Source organism: Heterodontus francisci, chromosome 6 (genome assembly GCF_036365525.1).
Source record: "Heterodontus francisci isolate sHetFra1 chromosome 6, sHetFra1.hap1, whole genome shotgun sequence".
NCBI lineage: Eukaryota > Metazoa > Chordata > Chondrichthyes > Heterodontiformes > Heterodontidae > Heterodontus > Heterodontus francisci.
The window spans coordinates 49275550-49299279 of NC_090376.1; the positions used below are offsets into that span (position 1 = coordinate 49275550).

General features: G+C 43.3%; 1 protein-coding gene across 5 annotated transcripts in view; it reads right to left on the minus strand.

Annotated features, from left to right (window-relative positions):
* sgcg (sarcoglycan, gamma) overlaps positions 1 to 23730 on the minus strand; it is a 702223-nt gene that overhangs the window by 242466 nt on the left and 436027 nt on the right. For all 5 annotated transcript variants that reach the window (XM_068033637.1, XM_068033635.1, XM_068033636.1 and 2 more), the window contains one exon: positions 16236 to 16323. In XM_068033637.1, coding sequence (XP_067889738.1) covers positions 16236 to 16323 — 88 coding nt within the window. The remainder of the gene's footprint in view (positions 1 to 16235; positions 16324 to 23730) is intronic.

The following is a 23730-nucleotide window of genomic DNA, read 5'->3' on the forward strand; positions in this document are numbered from 1 at the left end:
CTCGAGGAACAGCACTGTTGCATTATCTCTTTCCAGATTAATAAAACAAAGCTGAAGGGCAGGCATAGAGGTTGAACACAGAGCTTTAATGGAGATTTGTTTTTGCTTCTTCAGCTTACACATGCTAACTGACTGTGCAAGAGAACTGAATCATGTGATATTGCATTATTTCCAGTGATGACACACATATTAGCATAAACATATACTTAAATGATTATATTTAACATATTAACAAATACACTATCACAACAAGCACCTCGTCTTTCGATTAGTCACTTTGCAGCCTCTGGACTCAACATTGAATTCAACAATTTCAGACCATAATCTCTGCCCCCATTTTGCTTCCCTTTCTTTGCATGTTTTGGTCTTAATCTTCTTTTTCTCGTGTTTTTTCTTGCGGATGGCAGTTGGTCTTTTTTCTGCCATTCACACCTCCTCTGGACACATCTTTAGTTTCTTTACTTGTACCATTACCATTCCCTTTGGCTCTGCACCACCAACCCTTTCACCATTTAATGTCTTCCATCTTCTGCCCTATCACAGACCTACTCTTTTGCTCTTTTGCCACCCTCCTCCATTTCACCTACTTAAAACTTATTACATTTCTAACTTTTCCCAGTTCTGATGAAAGGTCATCGACCTGAAACATTGGCTGGAATTTTACACCCCCCAAAACAAGCGGGCTGGTGTCGGGGGCGGGGGGTGGCAGGGAGTGGTGGCGTAAAATTGAGTGGGAGGTGGAGGGTCCATTCCCGAACCCCTCTTGCCCCTCGCTTCAATTTTACACGGGCCATCGGCGGCAAGAAACAGCCCGCCCACCCCAGGCCAATCAAGGCCCTTAAGTGGCCAATTAGCTGGCACTTAAGGGCCTCCATCGACCATCACGGGTATTTTATGCTTGGCTGGTGGGTGGCTGAGACCTCAAAAAGCCCGCCTGGTGAAACCAGGCAGCCTTCTTGTGGGCTGGTGGGGCCCTCCTGATTGGGCACCCTGTGCTGCATGGAAGGCCACCCCCGAAGCCCCATCTGCCCCCAACGCACAACACTCCCTCTGCCCCCCCCCCCCTCAAACGACTTCCCCTGCCTCACTGGGGCCCAATCGATTGTCCCCGGCAAGGCCCTAAAAACTTACCTCCTTTCCCAGGTTGTCCTTCCTCTTCTTTCTGAAACTGGGTGTAGTCTCAGCAGTGGCCATCGCTCCCAGTGGCACAGCTGGGACTGAGCTGCTTGGCTGGCAGCTCCATTAGGTGGGACTTACTGCCTCAAAGAGGTGGAAGTCCCGCCCGAGAGCAATTAAGGGCCTGGGAGCGAAAAATCTCAGTCTGGATCCCTAGGCCCAGCAGAGGCAGGCTCACCACCAACTTTTCGGCCGGTGGATGGGCCACCCACCCAATGAAAAGTTCCGACCCTTAACTTTGTTTCCCTTTCCTTAGATCCTGCCTGAACAGTGGAGTATTTCCGGCATTTTCTGTTTTTCTATCATGGATTGCTGCATTGAAGTTCTTATGAATGAGCTGCTGATGAATATTACTAGCTGCAGGTGATGGTTGAAGCTGTTTACTCCCTTCTCTTACTCCTACTTTTTCACTCCTGCATCTCTGTTTTCAAAAGTCTTCCATTTATTGATATTGTTATGACTGAGGCGGGAGGAGTGCACTGTTTATTCTCGTCCCACTTCTCCACAGGTCACAACATACATTTAAATGTTCCCAGTTACCAATACGGTCAATCATATATTTTATTTTTCCCAGAACAAAACACACCAACCAGGTCTTTAATAAACAACAAAATTATCAGTTTATTATAAACAAGTCTTAACCAGTAATGAGTCAGGCATGAACACACAGATTGAAATATTAAAGTTCCCTCTTTACCTTAGCCCCTCACACTCACACATGCACACATACACCGGTTAACTGGGAAAATAAAGGGATTTGTGTTTTATAGCTCTTGTATTAAAAAAAGACAAAAAAAAAAATACTTGGGCTGAATAAAAACAGGAAATGCTGGAAATACTCAGCAGGTCCGACAACATCTGTGGACAGAGAAGCAGAGTTAATGTTTCAGGTCAGTGATCCTTCATCAGAACTGGCAAATATTAAAAATGTAATAGGTTTTAAGCAAGTAAAGCGAGGGTGGGGCAAGAGATAACCAAAGAGAAGGTGTTGATAGGACAAGGCCACAGAAATACGTGGTCATTCTTGAAGAAACAGTAGATGGGATATGTTGTATTTAAAAACTTGCATACGGTCTGGCCTCCGAGTACGCATAGACGGGTCACTGGGATCTTAGAACAGTTCTTTACAGGTGGCGTTGAGAATTAATTTAGCAAGCTTTTCTTCAAAGATAGGAGACAAGATGAGTTGACACAGTGGACTTCTCAGGGTCTTTAAGAGAGATGCTGTAAAGCTGAGCTGGGTTGTGGTCTTCTCTCCTTCCTTGGGAATTCTCTTTTCTCCTTGGAAGTTCTCTTCTCTTCTTGGAAGTTCTCATCTCTCCTTGGAAGTTCTCTTCTTCAGCAAGCTTTTTAAAGTGATGGAACAGGCTGAACTGAGCTGGGGCTCTGTCCTTCAGTTTTATTTTTTAAAACTCCAACCTTTTAAACAGTTCATTCCCAACTCAAAACAATTCAAAAGTACAACCGGAAACAGAAAGTTCACCTTTTGACCTGTTACTTCTCTGCACACATCTTCCCCCCATAACCAGAGTTTCTGTTCTATTTTTAACTTGAGTCATGTGACAACCAATGAATGTTGTTGTCAAACAAGTTCTTTCAGTGTCCTCTTGATGACCCTCTTGGAAAAAAAATAGGTCCAACATTTCTTGAGTTTGACTATGAATTCCTCAAAAAATATATTTAACAAAAACAGAAGCACTTACATAATAATATGCCTTTGTCTCCCCTTCCTCCAAACTCTTTTGCCTTCGTATCCAGCTCCCCATCACATCGATGATTGTTTTGTAATCACAAATTGTTGTTACACTTTAATTTCTCCTGTCCATTTAATGATTTCAAATACTTCTCAATTGTCTCTCATATCTTTAATTGGAGGATGCTATGTGAACTTATTTAAGTCACCTGGGTTGCCATGACATTTTCTTAGCAAGAACGATGAGTAAATTATATCAGAAAATTCTCAAAGCCTGCTAACCAGGACTTTGATTTGTTACTGAAATGAGAATGATATTTCACTGCTTCCGCTGACATATCGCTTACTCAGAATGTTTGGTGCAAAATGTTGTGCCAATTTAAGTGGACCCAAATGAACATGAGCAAAGTGGCCTAATCAATGAATTATAGGGCAGAGTAATTAAACAGAGAGAAAACAGAAAATTGTCACCTCTTACTGCAAACTTAATGCTTAATCAATTAGTAGCTAAGAGGTAATGTCTTTTCAGTTAAACATTTCTTTGTATCTAATGGAAATGTGTTTATGCAGATCAAGAGAAAAATGAATTATGGTGTTCTCACATGTTTGTTTCTGACGTACTGTCGTGGGAAGGGTGAGTGCATGATGCCCAGCTTATTGGACCCTTAGACATCTGTTTCACACTTGCAAAATGGATGGGATAGATTTTGTGTGGCCCCCCCTGAGACAGGGCTGGAGGCAGGGAGGCAGCAGGGCAGAGGGTCATTTCCAAGCGATTTTCCTGGTAGCAGGATAGGCTGACAGCCTTTCCACCCAGTGGCCTATTAAAACCCAATTAAGGCCCTCTTCCTGCTGCCACTGGGAAGTTCCCCCCACCTTTTTGGCCGTCCGCCGGGAGCCCCACCTCCAACACAAGAACCAGCCCGATGTATGTAATCCAATTTCTAGGGCAGAAATTGTGCTCCAGGCCCAGACTACTGTGAGCAATACAACAGAAGTTCAAACAATATAATATTATAAATACACAGTTGATAGGGATTGAGCTAAAGACTGGTTTCTAATCTGGGAGTTCAGATTGAATCTGCAAGGCTTTATTCTTATAGTTAATTATGTTATCAGAATCCCTTGATTAAATCACAGCCTCAATATTTCCTCCAAAATAGCCATGATTCCATACATAAGCCAAAGACTTGCAAGTTGATCGGTAAATTGGCCATTATAAATTGCCCCTAGTGTAGGTAGGTGGTAGGGGAATTGAGGGAAGGTGGGGATGTGGTAGGAATATGGGATAAATGTAGGATTAGTATAAATGGGTGGTTGACGGTCGGCACAGACTCGGTGGGCCGAAGGGCCTGTTTCAGTGCTGTATCTCTAAATAAAATAAAATAAAAAATAAATAATGACTTACTTTATCCACCTGAATAGATTCCATGTCAAATTCTTTATACGTCCCTTTTCCAATGTGAAACAACTCCTAATAAATTGTGAAGTACATTATTCTGTTAAGAGCAGCTACGAAAGTTATAAACAGCAGTAGGAAAGGTGAGTGACAGGCCTAAAGTACACCTGAGAAAATGTATATAGAAACATACTTTAAAAAGGACACTGATGATCTTTCCAACTGACCTTTAGTTTACAGGAACCGATGAGTGATCCAATCATTGATTTATCTTCTCCTAAATTCAATTGACATTTAGAGATGCCATAACACCTATATTGCTTTTACCTCCAGAATTATGATTAATTGCACCTCATAAATGCACATATCTCAATGTATTACATGGAAGTGAGTTGTGGTATAGGTTATACGACTGTTCAGGATTGATGACCGGGGTTGATTGCACGTGAAACCAAGGATAAGCAAGGGCTTCCAGTAATGTGATAAATGTCACACTTGCCCAAACAGTTACATAATGTAGAAAGAAAGAATTTGCAGTGATATAGTACTGTCACATTTCAAGAGTTTTTGATCATTTTACCACAGAAAGGGCCTGGAAAAAAGAATTATGTTTAAGGATTGTGTTTTAAAGTAAAGGTTAAAAAGGCAGTGAGTCAAAAGAGCTAAGCTCTGAAGTTAATTTCTCAAAGAGTGTAAACACTAACTAATTCATTAGCCAGTATTGGTAATTGATAAATATTGTTTTGAGATGTCTCTGAATGAGGTGCTCAGATTCAGAAACAGAGACAGTCAGGTTTTTAAACAGAAAGCTGTGAAGCTAAGAAAATTAGAATGTAAGACTGTTATTGGAGTTTTTTGTTTAAGTGAAATTTCAGATGATTCACTAATGTGTGGAATTGTAGCATGTTCACCATTTTGTATTATTAAGTCAATACGATTTTGCTAGTTGAACTAAGCGACTCTGATAACTATTGCTCCGTGTATTCACTTGGTATAAATAAAGCATATTAATAATTCAATTCTGGCCTCACCTTACCAAATGTTTTCTCTGTCTACCTTCGAACAGACTGCAGGGAAACACAAGGGAGCATGTGCAAAAAAGGCAAATCATAAAGCAATACTATTGTTACATCCATGTATAGTTGGATAGTGGGCACTACAGGTACACCTTTAAAAGTAAGGCAAGCAACCATTTACAGGAATGACTGGCATCAGTGCATCCAAGAGAATGTCTAAAACAAGACCCTAAACATGTATCACATGAGCATGTCTCAAAGCAATCTGGAGGGCTGGCATCCCCAGTTTTCTGTTTGTGGATTCTCAGCACCAGCAGCATAAATTCATAACATATCAATCAGGATTTCAGTCAGATTCCTATATCCAGTTTTCAGAAGTGAAATATTAAATAAATGAAGTTGAAGATCAGTTCTTTGAATCAATAAAGTACTGGCCTCAGTGTGTTTTGTAGATATAACATAATATTCATCACACATGCCAGAAATATCTAGTGACAGAATATTAGTACTTCAGAAACAGTGGGATGAATTTTGGCCTCTCACCAGCAGCAATGGGGCAGGAGTGCCCCAAAAATTGTGGGCAAAATAGAGCAGCTCGTTGCTGCTGTTGCTGTGGCTGAAGCAATATTCCCTTCTGAGTCAGGCGGAAGGTTGATTTAAAATGCTAATTGGAGTCCTATGATATATGGAGCTGTGCATGTTCCAGCCAGTATCAGCTGGCGAACTGGCCAAAGAGTGTCATAAAAGTAAGTTCTTCTTTAATTTTGTGGGGCTAGGAGATGTAGACGTGCTCCTTCAGGCTCCACAAAACCAGCCATTCAAGTTCCACCCACAAACCACCCACCCCCAGCCCACAGATATCAGGTAACCCCTTCCTTCTGCTATATTCTGCTGGTACAGAGTCTGCCAGATGTTATAGAGACCTGCAGCGGGTGGACTGTCCTGGGGCACTGGATTTCTGGCATAAGCATCCTGAAGTTCGCTGGGGGAAGATGATCCACCCCCTTGGCTTATGCCTGGTTTTGCAGTTTAGGTGACTGCGATCCTATCTGTCAAATTAGAAGATCAGCCGACTGTTGCATATTTGGACATGTGCTCAGATCAACTGATTCCTAAAAACTAACTGTACTATAACTGCACCTAAAAGCACTGAAATAACACAGCATTATTCTGCAAATATCATTGCATCAACTAAAATAGACTGGCAGATTGTGGTGGGATTTTACTTTGGTCTGTCGTTAAGCTTCAGCTGCAAATTCACATCTCTGTCAATGAGAACATAAGAATCTTTAGGAACAAATAAAGGACATATAGCTCATCAAACTTGTCACTATCTTAGAGATCAACTCGAACTACCTTTCTTCACACTATCCTTAAATCCCTGCTCACTCTGGGAATACATCCAATATATTACTGAATCCATTTATAATCTTTTGGCTTTTTACAACAGTGACTACAAACATACGACCATATGAATTAAGAGCAGGAGTCGGCCCCTCAGCCCCTCGAGCCTGCTCCACCATTCAATAAAATCGTGGTTGATTTGATTGTAATCTCGACTCCACATTCCCACCTACCCCGTCAATAACCTTTCACCCCCTTACTTATCAAGAATCTATCTACCTCTGCCTTAAAAATATTTAAAGACTCTGTTTCCACCGCCTTTTGAATAAGACTCATAACCCTCTGAGAGAAAAAAATTCTCATCTCTGTCTTAAATGGGCGACCCCTTATTTTTAAATAGTGACTCCTAGTTCTAGATTCTCCCATCCTCTCCACATCCACTACTCCTGTAAGTGAGTGCTCAATCCTTGTACGTTGAATGTGCCTTTACTTTTCCGCTAGCTAGGTACAAGCAGCAAGCCGATAGGCCAAACAGAACCTTTGCCAATGGAATTTGGCTAAATGGATACATCACCATGTAATTTTGTTGACTTTATAAAGGCAGAAGAATAAACATCCTTTCATAGTATGACTTAGCCGAAAAACTAATAGACAGCTTTATTGAACAGTAAAATACATAAATGAATGATAAGTATAATCAAATAATAGGTGTACAAATTTATATACTTGACTGCATCTTCCCAGGATATCAAAAACAACAAAATAGTTCCTCTTGCTTTAGCACAGAATACAGATTGGAACCTTGAAATATGGTCCATGCTATGGCTGTTCATTGTTGGCTTGCCTTTATCTATGATGAATTCAGAATAACTCCTGACCAGGGCGAAGACTGCCAAATATAAACCCACATCAGGTTATTCCTAGCTACAAGGCCGTTCATCAAACGGAATATAATCAAGACTTGCCGACCTCCACCCCACCACACCACCCACCCCCCCCCACCCCACCCCCACAGATCTGATTCAAGTCTTTCCTTGTGTCTGATGACAAAGAGAATTCAGAAACTTACTTGCCCACACAAATACAGCTGCCATTTGGAGGAGGGTTCAAAGGAACCTTCCAACTGAGGTATCAGGAACCCTTATGAAAAGATCATGCGCATTCCAAAAAGTAAAGTATACTTTCTGTGGCCTGAGGAAGCAGTTAGCAATAACTCACATTTAACGTGACTGCCAGCCTCCTATACTAAGGTATTAAAATATCTTATCATATTATTACAAATGTGACCTAAATTCTCTATATCACACACATTCAATGGTCCTTTGAATCTATTTATAATGTTTACTGTAAGAATGTTTACTGTTAACATCTCAAATGCATTATCAGTCTCACGTATGTGATACAACAGAGACAGTTCTACTTTAGAAACTGAAATAAGATGGCCCTAGGCTTTACATGCTTAACTATTCTAAAATTTATCAATGAGATACTTTCAGTGACAAAGGGCGTGGATGAAGTTTCTGACATGTTGTGACATGATGTGCAGATTTACACTTGTACTATTTCCCCAGATACTAATACTGCACCAGATTTATTCAGACACTCAACTAGAATGTTCACAAGGCTGGAAAACACTACATTCAACATAAATCTCTGCAGCGTGCAAAGCAATAGACAAGCCTGGCAACTTAATCAAAGTCTGGTAATGATTACTGCCATATGTTCTTGCAATTGGTAGCAGTTAATTATTTTTGGCATGAGCTGTGGAAAACACAAGGAAATTATGCTGAATTTTAGAAACAATATGGAACCACCTCGATTTTACAACACAAAAGGAGATCATTTAGTCCATCATGTCTGCGTCAGCTCATTGCCAGAGCAATCATAATTTAATCCCTCTGTCCAACTCTCTCCCCATAGGCCTGTAATGTTTCGCTTCAGTTACTTATCCATGCTTCCCTTAAAATATGCAATAGTCTCTTCCACAATTACTCCCTGTGGCAAAGCATTACCTGCTGTAACAACTCTCTATATAAAAGAATTTGTCCAATCTTCACCTCACTCTCTTCCCGATTGGCCCCTCTTCATTGTTTCCCCAATTTGAATTCTCCTATTCAATCTGTCAAAACCCTCCATCAGGATTCCAGATATCCTTTCCTGCTGCTGTAAAAAATACTACCACTATATCAAGTGCTTCCTCATCCCGGTGAATCTACACTATTCACTCTGTATGACGTTAATGTCCTTTCTTTAATTATGTGCCCAAAATCAGCACCACCACAAAAGCAATATTTTGGATTTATATAATGCTTCTAACATAGAAAAATATCCCAAGGCCTAGTAAGAAATGGATGTCAAGCCAAAGAGAAAAATATTACAAGCAGCGAGTGACCAAAGGCTCAGTAAAAAGGTTGGTTTTAAAGAAGGACTTAAAGTAAGGAGTGAGGTGGAGGGCTTTGGGGAGGGTGTTCCACAGAGTGAGGCCTAGGCAACTGATAGCATGGCTGTGAATATTGGGTTGACGGAAGGGAAGAAGGAACAAGAAGCCTGAATCAGAGGAACAGAGATTGGGAGGGGATGTAAGGCTGGAGAGGTTCATGGCAGTTGTGAGGGGTAAGGATATGGAGGGACTGAAGAATAAAGGCAAGGATTTTGAATTTGAGGCACTGCTGGATTGGCAGCCAATGCAGGTCAACAAAGATGGAGGTGATGGGGAAGTGCAATATGGCATGAAATAAGATATGAGCAATGAGCGTCAGAGTTTTGGACGAGTTGAAGTTTATGGAGGATGGGAAGAAAACTAGGACAGCACTGGCAGAGTCAAGTCTGCAGGTGACAAAGGTATCAATGAGGGGTTCAGCAGCAGATGGGGTGAGGTGGGGGCACAGGTGGGCAGTGTTTTTGAGGTGAAAATCAGCCATCTTTCATTAAGGGAGGGCATTGGGCTGAAATTCAGCTCAGAGTCAAAAGAGCTTCGAGTTAAGGCTGTTACAGTGGCTGGGGATGTATATAGGGTTAGTGACAAAGAAAATGACTTCAGTTTTCTTCATATTCAGCTAAACTAAGTTAAGATTCACCAGGTCTGGATATCAAACAAGCAGCCTAACAGAGCAGTGACAAGGGAGGTGGTGGAGTGCTGAAGCTAGAACACCTTGGGTAGAAATTCTGTTTGTGTAGTGCCGCTTCTTGTAGCACTACACTGACTTACGTCCATTCCCTGGGGGTACATAGTGCCATGGGCCCCTATATGCACAGCCTGTGTGGGTTTCCTTATTGACATTATTGGAAAATGCCATGTGAACCACACAGGTAGCAGCCCGTGGCACTGTCTGCCCCCAGAGAATCAACGTAGTCTGCATGGCAAAGTAGTCCCCCCATTATCTTTCTGAAAATTTATCTACACACATCCGCTGCATCTATCTTTATTTATACAGTCAGTTCTTCAAAAAAACTACGAAAATTGTCAAATATTACTTGCCTTAAACAAATAAATGCTGACTCTCATTGATTATCCATTACATCCAGTACATCTACAACATTGGCATATACCCGGCAATGTGGAAAATTGCCCAAGTATGTCCTGTACACAAAAGCAGGACAAAGCCAACCCGGCCAATTACTGCCCTATCAGTCTACTCTCGATCATCAGCAAAATGATGGAAGAGGTTGTCAAAAGTGCTATCAAGCAGCATTTGCTCAGCAATAACTTGCTCACTGTCGCTCAATTTGGGTCCTGCCAGGGCCACTCAGCTCCTGACCTCATTACAGCTTTTGTAATGGATAAAAGAGCTGAACTCCAAAGGTGAGGTGAGAGTGACTGCCCTTGACATCAAGGCAGCATTGGACTGAGTATGGCATCAAGGAGGCCTCTTAAAACTGGAGTCAATGGGAATCAGAGGAAAAGTCTCCACTGGTTGGAGTTATACCCAACACAAAGGAAGATGGTTGTGGTTGTTAGAGGTCAACCATCTCAGTCCTAGGACCTCACTGCAGGAGTTTCTCAGGGTAGTGTCACAGGCCCAACCATCTTCAGCTACTTCATCAATAAGCTTTCCTCCACCATAAGGCCAGAAGTGGAGATGTTCACTGATGATTGAACAAGGTTCAGCACCATTCGCGACTCCTCAGATACTGAAGCAGTCCGTGTAGAAATGCAGCAAGACTTGGACAACATCCAGGCTTGGGCTGATAAGTGGCAAGTAACATTTGCGCCACACAAGTGCCATGCAATGACCATCTCAAACAAGACAGAATCTAACCATCTCCCCCAGATGTTCAAAGGCATTACCATCGCTGAATCTCCCACTATCAACATCCTGGGGGTCACCAATGACCAGAAACTGAACTGGACCCACCACATAAATGTTGTGGCTACAAGAGCAGGTCAGAGGTTGGGAATTCTGCAGCGAGTATCTCACCTTCTGTCTCCCCAATACCTGTCCACCATCTACAAGGCATAAGTCAGGAGTATGAGGGTATATTCTCCACTTGCCTAGATAGGTGCAGCTCCAACAACACTCAACACCATCCAGAACAAAGCAGCCCACTTGACTGGCAGCCCATCCACCATCTTCAACATTCACTCCCTTCATCACAGCGCACAGTAGCAGTAATGTGTACCATCTACAAGATACACTGCAGCAACTCACCGAGATGCCTTCGACAGCACCTTCCAAACCCACGAACACTACCACCTAGAAGGACAAGGGCAGCAGATGCATGGGAACACCACCACCTGCAAGTTCCCCTCCAAGCCACACACCATCCTGACTTGGAACTGGATCGCAATTCCTTCATTGTCGCTGGGTTAAAATCCTGGAACTTCCTTTCTAACAGCACTGTGGATGTACCTACACCACATGGACTGTAACGGTTCAAGAAGACAGCTCATCACCACCTTCTCAAGGGCAATTAGGGATGTGCTGGCCTTGCCAGTGATGCCCACATCCCATGAATGAACAAATAAAAAAAGATTTCTAAATGATTATAATCTATGATAAGTTCATGGCAGCTATTGATGTTGGATTCCTAGGCAGGTTGAATAAGTGTATTATGTTTTCTTCATGTATGCACCTCAACAGCGAGTGCTGGACAGTGGCGAGACCTTCATAACAGAGCCCTGTCCTGATGTCACCTGATGCACACACACACATACACACAGATCGGCTGGGATATTATTCTGGCAAAGGGGGTCTCGACGTCCGGAAAAAAGCAATCACGAGATCACCTCTTGTATGAAAGGCCCACAGAATCTAGTCCCGCTCAGGCACTTAAGTGGACAGCGCCGAGCCTTCCATAGGATCAAGGACTTTGTCGTCAGAAGTCCTGCCCTTGGACAGCTGCCTGCCAATCTGAGGCCGGCAGCTGCAGCGTCACATTGGAAGCAGTGGCTCTTCTTTGGCCTCCTTGTCTCGAGAGACAATGGGTAAGCGCCTGGAGGTGGTCAGTGGTTTGTGGAGCAGCGCCTGGAGTGGCTACAAAGGCCAATATTAGAGTGAAAGACTCTTCCACAGGTGCTGCAGAAAAAATTGATTGTCGGGGCTGTTACACAGTTGGCTCTCCTCTTGTGCTGCTGTCTTTTTTCCTGCCAACTGCTAAGTCTCTTCGACTCGCCACACTTTAGCCCCGCCTTTATTGCTGCCCGCCAGCTCTGGCGATAGCTGGCAACTGACTCCCACAACTTGTGATCAATGCCACAGGACTTCATGTCGCGTTTGCAGACGTCTTTAAAGCGGAGACATGGACGGCCAGTGGGTCTGATACCAGTGGCGAGCTCGCTGTACAATGTGTCTTTGGGGATCCTGCCATCTTCCATGCGGCTCACATGGCCAAGCCATCACAAGCGGCGCTGACTCAGTAGTGTGTATAAGCTGGGGATGTTGGCCGCCTCGAGGACTTCTGTGTTGGAGATACGGTCCTGCCACCTGATGCCAAGGATTCTTCGGAGGCAGCGAAGATGGAATGAATTGAGACATCGCTGTTGGCTGACATACGTTGTCCAGGCCTCGCTGCCACAGAGCAAGGTATTGAGGACACAGGCTTGATACACTCGGACTTTTGTGTTCCGTGTCAGTGCGCCATTTTCCCACACTCTCTTGGCCAGTCTGGACATAGCAGTGGAAGCCTTTCCCATGCGCTTGTTGATTTCTGCACCGAGAGACAGGTTACTGGTGATAGTTGAGCCTAGGTAGGTGAACTCTTGAACCACTTCCAGAGCGTGATCACCGATATCGATGGATGGAGCATTTCTGACGTCCTGTCCCATGATGTTCATTTTCTTGAGGCTGATGGTTAGGCCAAATTCGTTGCAGGCAGCCGCAAACCTGTCGATGAGACTCTGCAGACACTCTTCAGTGTGAGATGTTAAAGCAGCATCGTCAGCAAAGAGGAGTTCCCTGATGAGGACTTTCCGTACTTTGGTCTTCGCACTTAGATGGGCAGGGTTGAACAATCTGCCCCCTGATCTTGTGTGGAGGAAAATTCCTTCTTCTGAAGACTTGAATGCATGTGAGAGCAGCAGGGAGAAGAAAATCCCAAACAGTGTGGGTGCGAGAACACAGCCCTGTTTCACGCCACTCAGGATAGGAAAGGGGTCTGATGAGGAGCCGCTATGCTGAATTGTGCCTTTCATATTGTCATGGAATGAGGTGATGATACTTAGTAGCTTTGGTGGACATCCGATCTTTTCTAGTAGTCTGAAGAGACCACGTCTGCTGACAAGGTCAAAGGCTTTGGTGAGATCAATGAAAGCAACGTAGAGTTGTTCGCGGCATTTCTCCTGTATCTGATGAAGGGAGAACAGCATGTCAATGGTCGATCTCTCTGCACGAAAGCCACACTGTGCCTCACTGTGCCTCAGGGAGGCCGAGGAACATCGCTGGACCTAGGCCACAGGTAGGTCAGAGCGTGAGGGGTCTCACAGGGTGGGAGCTGCAGGGGAGGGGAGTATATAGGGTTCGGTAGCCAGGGCTGAGGGGTGGCTGTCAGTGGGCCCCCCCTGCCCGATTCCAGGTCCCTCGTTCAGGCACTAGGTTTTAACGAGGGACCACTTTACTCACAGAGCCGGGAAGCAGCCCAAACGGTTTTTTGTGAAGTACTTCAGGTGCGGTGACAGGGCTGCCTGCTGCATGGCTATTTCCGGTGGCAAGAGGCCCTTACTTAATTGGAGTTAATTGCTCAGTTAAGGGCCTCAATTGGCAACGGGGCAGGAAGGCAGGTCACAGGCCTTCCCATCCCAGACTAAATTTTGGTGGAGGCGGGATGGTGGCGGGAATCCCCCGCCATCATCTCACCCGATTTTATGCTCTCCCTGCCTCCAAACCCGCCTCGGGGGAGACCATAAAATTCCCCCATACACTTGAGGTCACTAGATAACAATCAGGTGGAAGAAATTTTCATCTCCTCAGCCTGTGAACACTGAGGCCATTTGCAGTTCCCCATCACCATTTCAACTGAATTCAATTAACTCTGCACTTACCATGGATAAAATCTATGACCTCCTTAGCCTTATGTGGCGGTTTTGACATGACATTGTGTCATTGCACATTGCAATCATGGAGCTAATTTTGTCATTTATTGGGTAATTTCCTGTTGACATCTGGCTGCTGAAAATTAAGTAAAAACTGGGAAAGGTTTCAGTATCACCTGGTGCATTTACACACTGAACCATCAGGGAGGCAGGTCAATAAAACTTTAAATTTTTTTTTGAGGTACAGCTAAACTATGGACTGAAAGGGCGAAGGTCACGGCGGTGGTCTATTTTGCCATTAAGCAGCCAGCTGCATGCGATCTCACAGTGGCCGTCCAATTAAGGAGCGAGAGATGGGGGCTGTCCAATCTCGGGCCCGAGTGGGAATGTGGGTGGCGAGGTTGCCATCATCTAATGCCGCGGTAGGTGCTGATGCCACATTTAAAGAGCTGCCAGCCCTGCATTCGTTGCTTCCTGATAAAGGACTCCTTCCTGCTGCTACTGCCATGAGCCATCCTGCTACTGCTGCTGCTCCTGCTCCTTTGACTGAAGACTCAAACCAACCAAGCAGCTCACCGGAAGGCCACGGCAACAATAGCAGAAGGAAGACTCTGGGTGGCCCCAGGGTTTAGCGATGCCTCCCTGCAGGTTCTCCTCCAGGCTGCAAGGGCAAGGTGGGAGGTCCTTTTCCTCACGGACGGGAGGAAGAGAGGTCTCGCCTGGCCAAGCAAGCCTGGACGGAGATCACAGAGGAGGTCAGCAGCCATGGGGTCACCTCCAAAAGCTGGCTCCAGAGCCGCAAGCACGTCAATGACCTCATTCAGTCTGCCGAGGTGAGTACTCCATCCCTCCTTTCTCTTTGTGGCTCGTATGTGGTAACGCGAGAGGGTGCACTTGCCCCAGAGGGAATGACCACCGCTTGATGGCAATAGGGTTAGGCAGCAGCATTTCTGTCAGAGGAATGGCTGCATCTCAGCGAGAGGCACCCATCTATCAATGCTGACCCCCACAAGGTCCCTCGAGAGTGGCTGTATGCAGGTGGCGTTTGTGTGCCCCCATCATGGGCTGCTGGGCCCCCACCAGCTGTGCTGGTCTCTGTGGGGAAACCGACAGTCTTCCTTCTTGTGTTTGCAGGAGAAGACAACACACAACAACAAAGAGAGAGCCAAGACTGGTGGAGGGATGCTGAATCTCTACATCCTCACCCCCATGGAGGAGGAAGCCTTGGAATTGGCTCTGTCAGAAGTCCTCCATGGTTCTCACCGCTGGTAAAATCCGGAAGTGACATCAAGACTTCAGACTTCCGGCCATAAGCGCTTGTCTCCCATTTTACGGCCCTCCCGCCACCTCCAAACTTGCTCTAAATAGCCTGGTAAAATTCTGGCCTTTGCATAGAAATGTTGCAGTATGAAGCATACAAGAGCAAACGAAGGCATTATTGCAAAAACTAGCCTAATCCCAGTATAGACGATTTACAAACAATTTAGTATTGTATGAAGGCGTGAGATACAACTTGACCAACTTTCTTAACTCTACAAAGTTGGCTGTTCCTAAGTAAGCATGAGATTTTCTCTTCAGAATATGTTTTAAAATATTACAAAGTTGAAGGTCTGTAGATGAGGCAAAAACCTTTAAGGATCGCTAAAAGGTCATAGATGTTTATATAATACAATAACAATTTCAGAGCACATCCTTAAGGTCCACAATCTTAACCCTCATTGTGCATCAACTTCAAGAGGATCTCAGTGGTATCAACGCTAAAGATTTTACATTTACCTGTTTGCATCCACTATCAACATCAAGCACTCACTTTGTCAAGTACAACTCATAAAACTCAAGCTACTTTTACAATGCACATGACCTGGGAGTCTGTTGCATTGGGTGACCCTTAACCCAATGTAAAAGTAGGTAAAAGCTTTCTTTACATGACCCTAGTAATGCACTTTAATTCCAGACTCTGATGCATAAACCCCGACAACAAGAGTGATAATTTCACTTCTCACCCCAGCCAACCATCTGGCCTTTCTGTGTGACGTTGGCAACCTTGTGACACTTACTGCTGAATTGATTTTGTTCTTTAAAATTGCAATGCACATTAAATAGAGCAAATTAGAAAGCAGATTACAAATCAGTACTCACCCACTGTTAATCTGCCTGTCACCTGTCCTTCAGAGTTACGAGCATTAACAGTCACATTTTGGGAAGAATCCACAAGCAAGGGGGAATCCTGTTGGTGTTAAAAGAAAAGGAATTTGCTTTGAATATTTAAATATTTGGAAAAAAATCTGACCAAAACAGCCTCAACTGGCACAGACATTACTAAAGAATTATTAAATGAAACGTATTCAAAAGAATGGTGCATGTTACGGACATTGTTCTGGCAAAGGGAAGTAAATCCATAAAGTAATTAGATTAGATTAGATTAGAGATACAGCATTGAAACAGGCCCTTCGGCCCACCGAGTCTGTGCCGAACATCAACCACCCATTTATACTAATCCTACACTAATCCCATATTCCCACCAAACATCCCCACCTGTCCCTATATTTCCCTACCACCTACCTATACTAGTGACAATTTATAATGGCCAATTTACCTATCAATCTGCAAGTCTTTTGGCTTGTGGGAGGAAACCGGAGCACCCGGAGAAAACCCACGCAGACACAGGGAGAACTTGCAAACTCCACACAGGCAGTACCCGGAATCGAACCCGGGTCCCTGAAGCTGTGAGGCTGCGGTGCTAACCACTGCGCCACTGTGCCGCCCTTGGGGGTAATTTTCGCCTTCAGAGCTTGAGCAGCAAGTTGACGGACTGCATCACCGATTTGTTATACAACCTACTCAGTTTACAATACTGCTGAAACCAATGGAAGTGGATATCAGATGCATTAGATAATGGATGGCAATTCACTCAGCTAGTTTACCACACAGCAGGGAGTGTGAAAATTACCCCCAACCAGTTTGATTATTTCTAACTTTTAGATTAGATTAGAGATACAGCACTGAAACAGGCCCTTCGGCCCACCGAGTCTGTGCCGAACATCAACCACCCATTTATACTAATCCTACACTAATCCCATATTCCTACCAAACATCCCCACCCTGTCCCTATATTTCCCTGCCACCTACCTATACTAGTGACAATTTATAATGGCCAATTTACCTATCAACCTGCAAGTCTTTTGGCATGTGGGAGGAAACCGGAGCACCCGGAGAAAACCCACGCAGACACAGGGAGAACTTGCAAACTCCACACAGGCAGTACCCAGAATTGAACCCGGGTCGCTGGAGCTGTGAGGCTGCAGTGTTAACCACTGCGCCACTGTGCCGCATCACCAAGGTTAAAAAGAATAAAAAATGAATCAAAAAGTCATAACTAGGTAATGCCCCTTATCAAAACTATAATATTTCAAAATTTAAAGCCCCAAATATCTTATGAGTCAATTTTTACTATGTTCTATTCCTCTCAATGAGTTGTTGCACTGATGGCATTATATAATGGAGTAATTTGTAGACAAGGGAAAAGATAACATTGCTAATTACAAGGTGTGGGTTCAGGCTATTAATTTTGAAGATTGAGTTTTAATAATTGACTTACAAGCGGTCTACATTTGAAAAATATTCAGGTAATGAAATACATTAAAGCATTTGAATAGAGTTGTAAAATGAAAACAGCAAATGTTGGAATTGCAGCAGTCAGCTCCCTTAAAGAGAGGAGGCATTTTAAAGTGCATCCATCACCTGAATGGACTAGACATGTTAAAAAAAAGGTCATCTGAGAGAGCCGACAGGGCATCAATTTCATGTCTCATCCAAAAGGCAGCACTTTTTCCTGTGTAGCACTCTCTCAATACTGCACTGGCACATCAGCCTAGATTACGCGCTAAAGCTACTGAAGCAATGACCTTCTGATTCAGAGAGCAGAATGCTACCAATGAGTCAAGGCTGACTCATGTTCTGGGAGAACAATGGAACCTGAGATATCCCCTCCTCCAAAGAAAGACTTGCTAAATGCTCAAGACAGAAAATTACATGGATTTCTAAAAGGCGATGGAGCAATCATTTAACATTGATACTGGTTGCTAATGATTTCACTAGTTTTTTTCTCCTAGGGCTATTCATGAGAATACACAGGAACAGATTTCCCATTAAAAATATATAAAGTTCTTCCATTAGAACATTGAACATCTTTGAAGTTGTGACCTCAATTCCATCTTTGAACATGTACTAAAGCATGATTCTAAAAATTACAATAGAGTCAAACACAGCCATCATGTTCAATATTCCAAATCTCTTGTCATGCAATTTTAAGTCTTGCATGACATTTCTGGTAAATTATATATACATACGAATGTATGACTTAGGAGCAGGAGTAGGTCACTCAGCCCCTCGAGCCTGCTCCGCCATTCAACAAGATTGTGGCTGATCTGACTGTAACCTCAACTCCACATTCCCACCGACCCCCAATAACTTTTCACCCCCTTGCTTATCAAGAATCTATCTACCTCTGCCTTAAAAATGTCAAAATTTCTCCTCATCTCTTTCTTAAATGGACGACCCCTTATTATTAAACAGTGACCCCCTACTTCTAGATTCTTCCACAGAGGAAACATACTTATATATCTTATATTGTATATATATCTCCTTGAAGAAATGGGAAAACATGTTTTTATCAATGAAGAAGGGAAATCATACAGATATTGTAAAGAACATCCCATAATTACAGAGGCTAATGTTCAGCAATTCAACTATCACTAAGAAAACACAATGTACCATTAGAGTTTAAACCATTCGTAAAAGATATTGCTTAAATATGTCTCAGCAGGAATTGTTGTTCAAGAAAGGCATCAAAGGCAAGTTACACACTGATTCTGATATAATTAATTAAAATGGGGAATAAAAATTCAAAGGGATGAGTTTTACCGGCCCCCCCAGACGTCGGGGGTGGTGGCAGGGGGGCCCGGAAAATGCCTCCAGGAGAGGCTCGCCACAGGGCCTGACGCCGGGAAGACCCCACCACATATTACCGGCGGCAGCGAGGCCTCGTGGCAGCCCCCCGCCGATCAGCGAGGGGACCAACATATCCCTATGTTAATGAATGCAAATGAAAGAATAATTACTTTATTGCCGTGCTGTCCGATCAAGACCAGTGAAGTATGGTGGAACACTGGTGGGGAGCGGGAGGAGGTAAATTTTCAGGGTGGGGGGTGGAGAGTGACGTCAAACCTTACTGGTTGGTCTAGAGGTTAGTGGGAAGGGTAAAGTTCATAGTTCATTAAGATTTGATGGGGGTTAGTCGGGATCGCAAGGTAAATTTTTCTTGGGGGAGGAGAGGGCAAGTAATAAATTTGAAGGTCATTGTGGGGGGTGGGAGAGGGACGCAATAATTTTATTCTGTTTTTAAAATTCGGTTTCTTAGAAAATTTAAATTGTCATTTAGGGCTCTAAGCCCTCTAAAAATGGTGCCAGCGCCTGCACAGTGGCCCCAGACATTGTTGCTGGGGACAGATCACCCACCCTCTCCACGTCATCAGAGGGGGTGGGGGGGGGGCGGTCCGCCCCAGCCATGTAAATGAGCCGCCACGTTTAATATTGCAGCCGCTCCGTGGAGCAAATCCCGCACATGCACCCCGCCATCTTTGAGGCTCGCCAGAGCTGGTAAAATTCAGCCCAAAAGATACAAATTAATAAAAAAGATAAAACTTGATATTTCATCATTCCTGCATATGCATCTTGAAAAATGACAAATCTACTGAGGTAAACTGTTGCTGTTAACAGCTCTGTGTTTCACCATTATTCAACAGAATAGTGCAGCAGTTCTTGTGACTTCTGAAGATGTTGATTGTGAAAACAGCATGAAGTTGAGTTTTGAGCTCATCTTTTTCTATCTTTTGACCTTTTAACCTAATTTTCAGAGTTCACAACAGCAGTGAGTTTTAGACATGTTAGAGAGTTAAGAGTTGAAAACCAAATTGATCTGTATAACTATAAATTGTCATAGAGCAACAGGTTTTTGAAGATAAATAAGAAAACAGTGGGATGCCTGTGCAAGAAAATAAGTTACTGGAACAACAGTGAACACGAGTGATTAATGTATTACTCCAATGACTAGTGTAATAAATTTAGGCAGAGACCATGGTATAGAGTCGATGTTTAGGTAAATAAGCTGTCAATAAATTGTTTTACTCCTGCTCCTAATTCGTTGGTTCGTACGAAAGGATTTGAGAACAGATAGATCACGACGTCTTGTTTGTGGAAAGTACATTTGAAGTAAGCAACTAAGACTGTTTATAAACTGCTTTTTTCTTCTTTTCTTCTCTTGAAAGGATTCAAGAAGAAATAAATCATGAGGTCTTATCCATGAAATGTACCTTTGAAAGAGGCAAATTGGAATGTATAAAAAGATTGGGCTTTTCCAGGGTGAGAATTGAAAAGAGAGAGAAAATCAAAGCTACCTTTTTGAACAGTAATGATCGATCACTTATGCTGTGTGAATAAAATCTGTTCTCCACTAAGAGGTGTCTCGTGCTTACTCGAAACGTAGCACTGGGAACTGTCGATGGAAGGGATTTGACTCGACAGTGCTTTACTGCCACAAGATACTAAACAAAAAATCACATTTTTCCAATACATGCTAGATCCTGAAATGTACCTTTATCTGTTTTTTTATTCCTCTTTTTAAGATAATTCTATAACTGCAAGATAAAAAGTATTTTTGATATCTCTCTTGAATATTTGTACAGTTATTAATCTCAGACACTAGCTTCCTAGAACAGCACACAGACTGGGGTGAGCAGTCAATAGTAAGGCAATACCCACTGATGCATCTGAGATTTAGGGCTGGATTTTATTTCTGCGACAGGGGTCTCGGTGACCCCCATCCGTCTTTTTATCAGCCCCCTGGCCAAATTCAACAGCAGGCAGGTAATTAACTGCTCGCTGTTGAGAATGCCATCTCCTTTAAGGGACCAAGATTCGCCCCAAGATCTGCTGGCCAATTGGAAGGCCGGCAGCTCAGCAGTACCAGTAGTACCACTGGGAGCCCACAGGGAGGCCACTTGGTGTTAATGGGCGGCCACGCCATGTGGCTAAGGGCCCCTCCGCTGCTGGTTAAATGCCAGCAGCGGCAGGAAGGTCTTAAGCGGTCATTAATTGGCCACTTAAGGGAATCAATTGACTTCTGGGCGGTAAGGCCATTCCCGACCTTCCTTGCCTCTGACAAAGTTGAATGGCATCAGAAAGGTACATACAAACATATGAGCATATGAACTAGGAGCAGGACTAGGCCATTCGGCCCCTCGAGCCTGCTCCGCCATACTATAAGATCATGGCTGATCTGTTTGTGGACTCAACACCAATTTCCTGCCTATCCTGTTACCCTTTGACTCCCTTGTTTGTCAAGAATCTGTCCACCTCTGCCTTAAAAACATTCAATGACCCTTCTTCCACCTCTGGAAAAGAGAGTTCCACAGTCTCATGACCCTCTGAGGGAAGAGATTTCTCCTCATCTCTGTCTTAAATGGGAGACCTCTTATTTTTAAACAGTGCCCCCTAGTTTTATTCTCTCCATAGGTGGAAACATCCTTTCAACATCCACCCTGCCAAGTCCCCTCAGGATCCTTTGTTTCAATAAGATCATCTCCCATCTTTCTAAATTCCAATTGTCATGCTAGGACTCCACCTGCCAAGAATGAGGCACATTAATTTTGTCATGAACATTGATTTTAAATGTTACTGGAATGAAGAAAGGACTTGTTTAACAGATCAGCTGTGGATGGAAAAGACATTTACATATTAACATACAGTGTTTGGAAGGATAATGCAGCCATTCCCAGACACATTTAATCCACAATGTACTTTTGATCACCAGACGTTTAAGGTGGGGGAGCTCGCATTCCAGCCTGACTGCAAAGATGGCCGAATAGACAAATGGACATGGTCAAACCAGCTAGTCACATGACTAACCTACTGGGCAACCTGAGTTTTTTGAATTTGTACAAACAGTTTGGGAGAAAGCAGTTTGCTCCTGGACTGAGAAGATCTCTCCTGTCTGCTCCCATCGTTTTCTCACAAGCCTCTAAATCCACTGAAGACACATGAACCCCAAGAGAGAAAAGTTTCCTACAGTGAACAAGGTTTCAGAAGAATACTGGAAAGGAAGACCTACCTACAATCAAGGATTCTACAGTGAGCTCGAAGACCTGTAACAAAAACTCTTCAGATATTTCCTCAAACTTTTTCACTTTATTTTTCTTCTGCTCTATTTGCATGTGTGTATCACGTACGCATGCTAACGTGGGCGCAATGTGTATCCGTAGTTACATTCGCTATTTTCCAATCTGATGGGACCCTTCCAAAATCTAGGGAATTTTGGAAAACTAAAACCAATGCATCCACTATCTCAGCAGACATTTCTTTAAGACCCTGGGATCAATTCCATCAGGACCTGGGGACTGGTATTCCACACCTCTGCCTTCCCTCACTATTTTATGGGCCTCCCTGCCTGTCAATAGAGGCTCATAAAATTCAGCCCGTAATGTGCCTTGCCCAATGGTTCATCACCTTCATTTAATTTGCTCTGTTACTTTTCTTTCTTTTGCCAGGAATTTTAGAAACACAACACCAATCCTAATATACCAACGTATTCACCAACTGTTTCCTCAATATCAGAAACATATCAATTTCTCAATGCTATTGACCACCAAATACTGTAAAATGGTCCTGTTAATACATTCATCTGGCCATTGCTGATAAGCTTTGTGTTGGTAAATAGTTCCTCTTTGGTATTCTGATCATAACTCAACAATCAAGCTTAAAAGGTGCTGCATTTGAAGAGTTATTGCATTTCAACACTTTGGTGAACAATTTAATTTACTAATAAACAGTAGTGGATTCCCTGTGGCCACAATGTGTGAAAGCCAGGAAAACATTGCAATCATGCATGTTTGTGCCACTGAGGGGAGCAATGGCAGCATTGAGGGGCACAGAGTTCTTCAGTCATCCATGACAGGGGCCATAGAAAGCAATGCAGCTTCAGATTCAATCCAACGATTGAGAAACTGGGTCCTGAGACAGGTGAAGTGATGCTGGGGGAAGTTGTTTATGGGTAAGTTTTGTGATTTCCCTCTGATCCCAGAATTGTTGAATACTGTATGTGTTTATAATGCTTTAAAATTTACTATGAGGCAGGTGGGGAAACAACGGGGCTGTTCAAAGGAATTTGGCAACTTTTTTCAGGGATGTGATACACTCCGTCTTCTATAAATAGTATTTTTCTTGTGAGGAGTGAAGTGTGAGGTTATGTTTTTAATTGTTTTTTGACTGGTTGCTTTTAGAGGATTTGAAATTCAAGCTAATCTGCATGCTTTGTGCCCCATAGGCACTGGTTATATGTAATGCACTTTATCCTGTAGACACATCATACATTTTCTCATGCCCTACAGTTATAATTGGATACATGACAGATGCAAAACTTTTAATTATGTAGATTATACTACATATATTATGCCTGAAAAAATACTTCTGAAAATCAGTGCCGTACAGTAGACTATTTACATGCAAATTTTATATACATGTAATTTTTTTAATGTGTATGTGAAGGCTGAAGTGAACAGGGTTTGTCAACTATAAAATA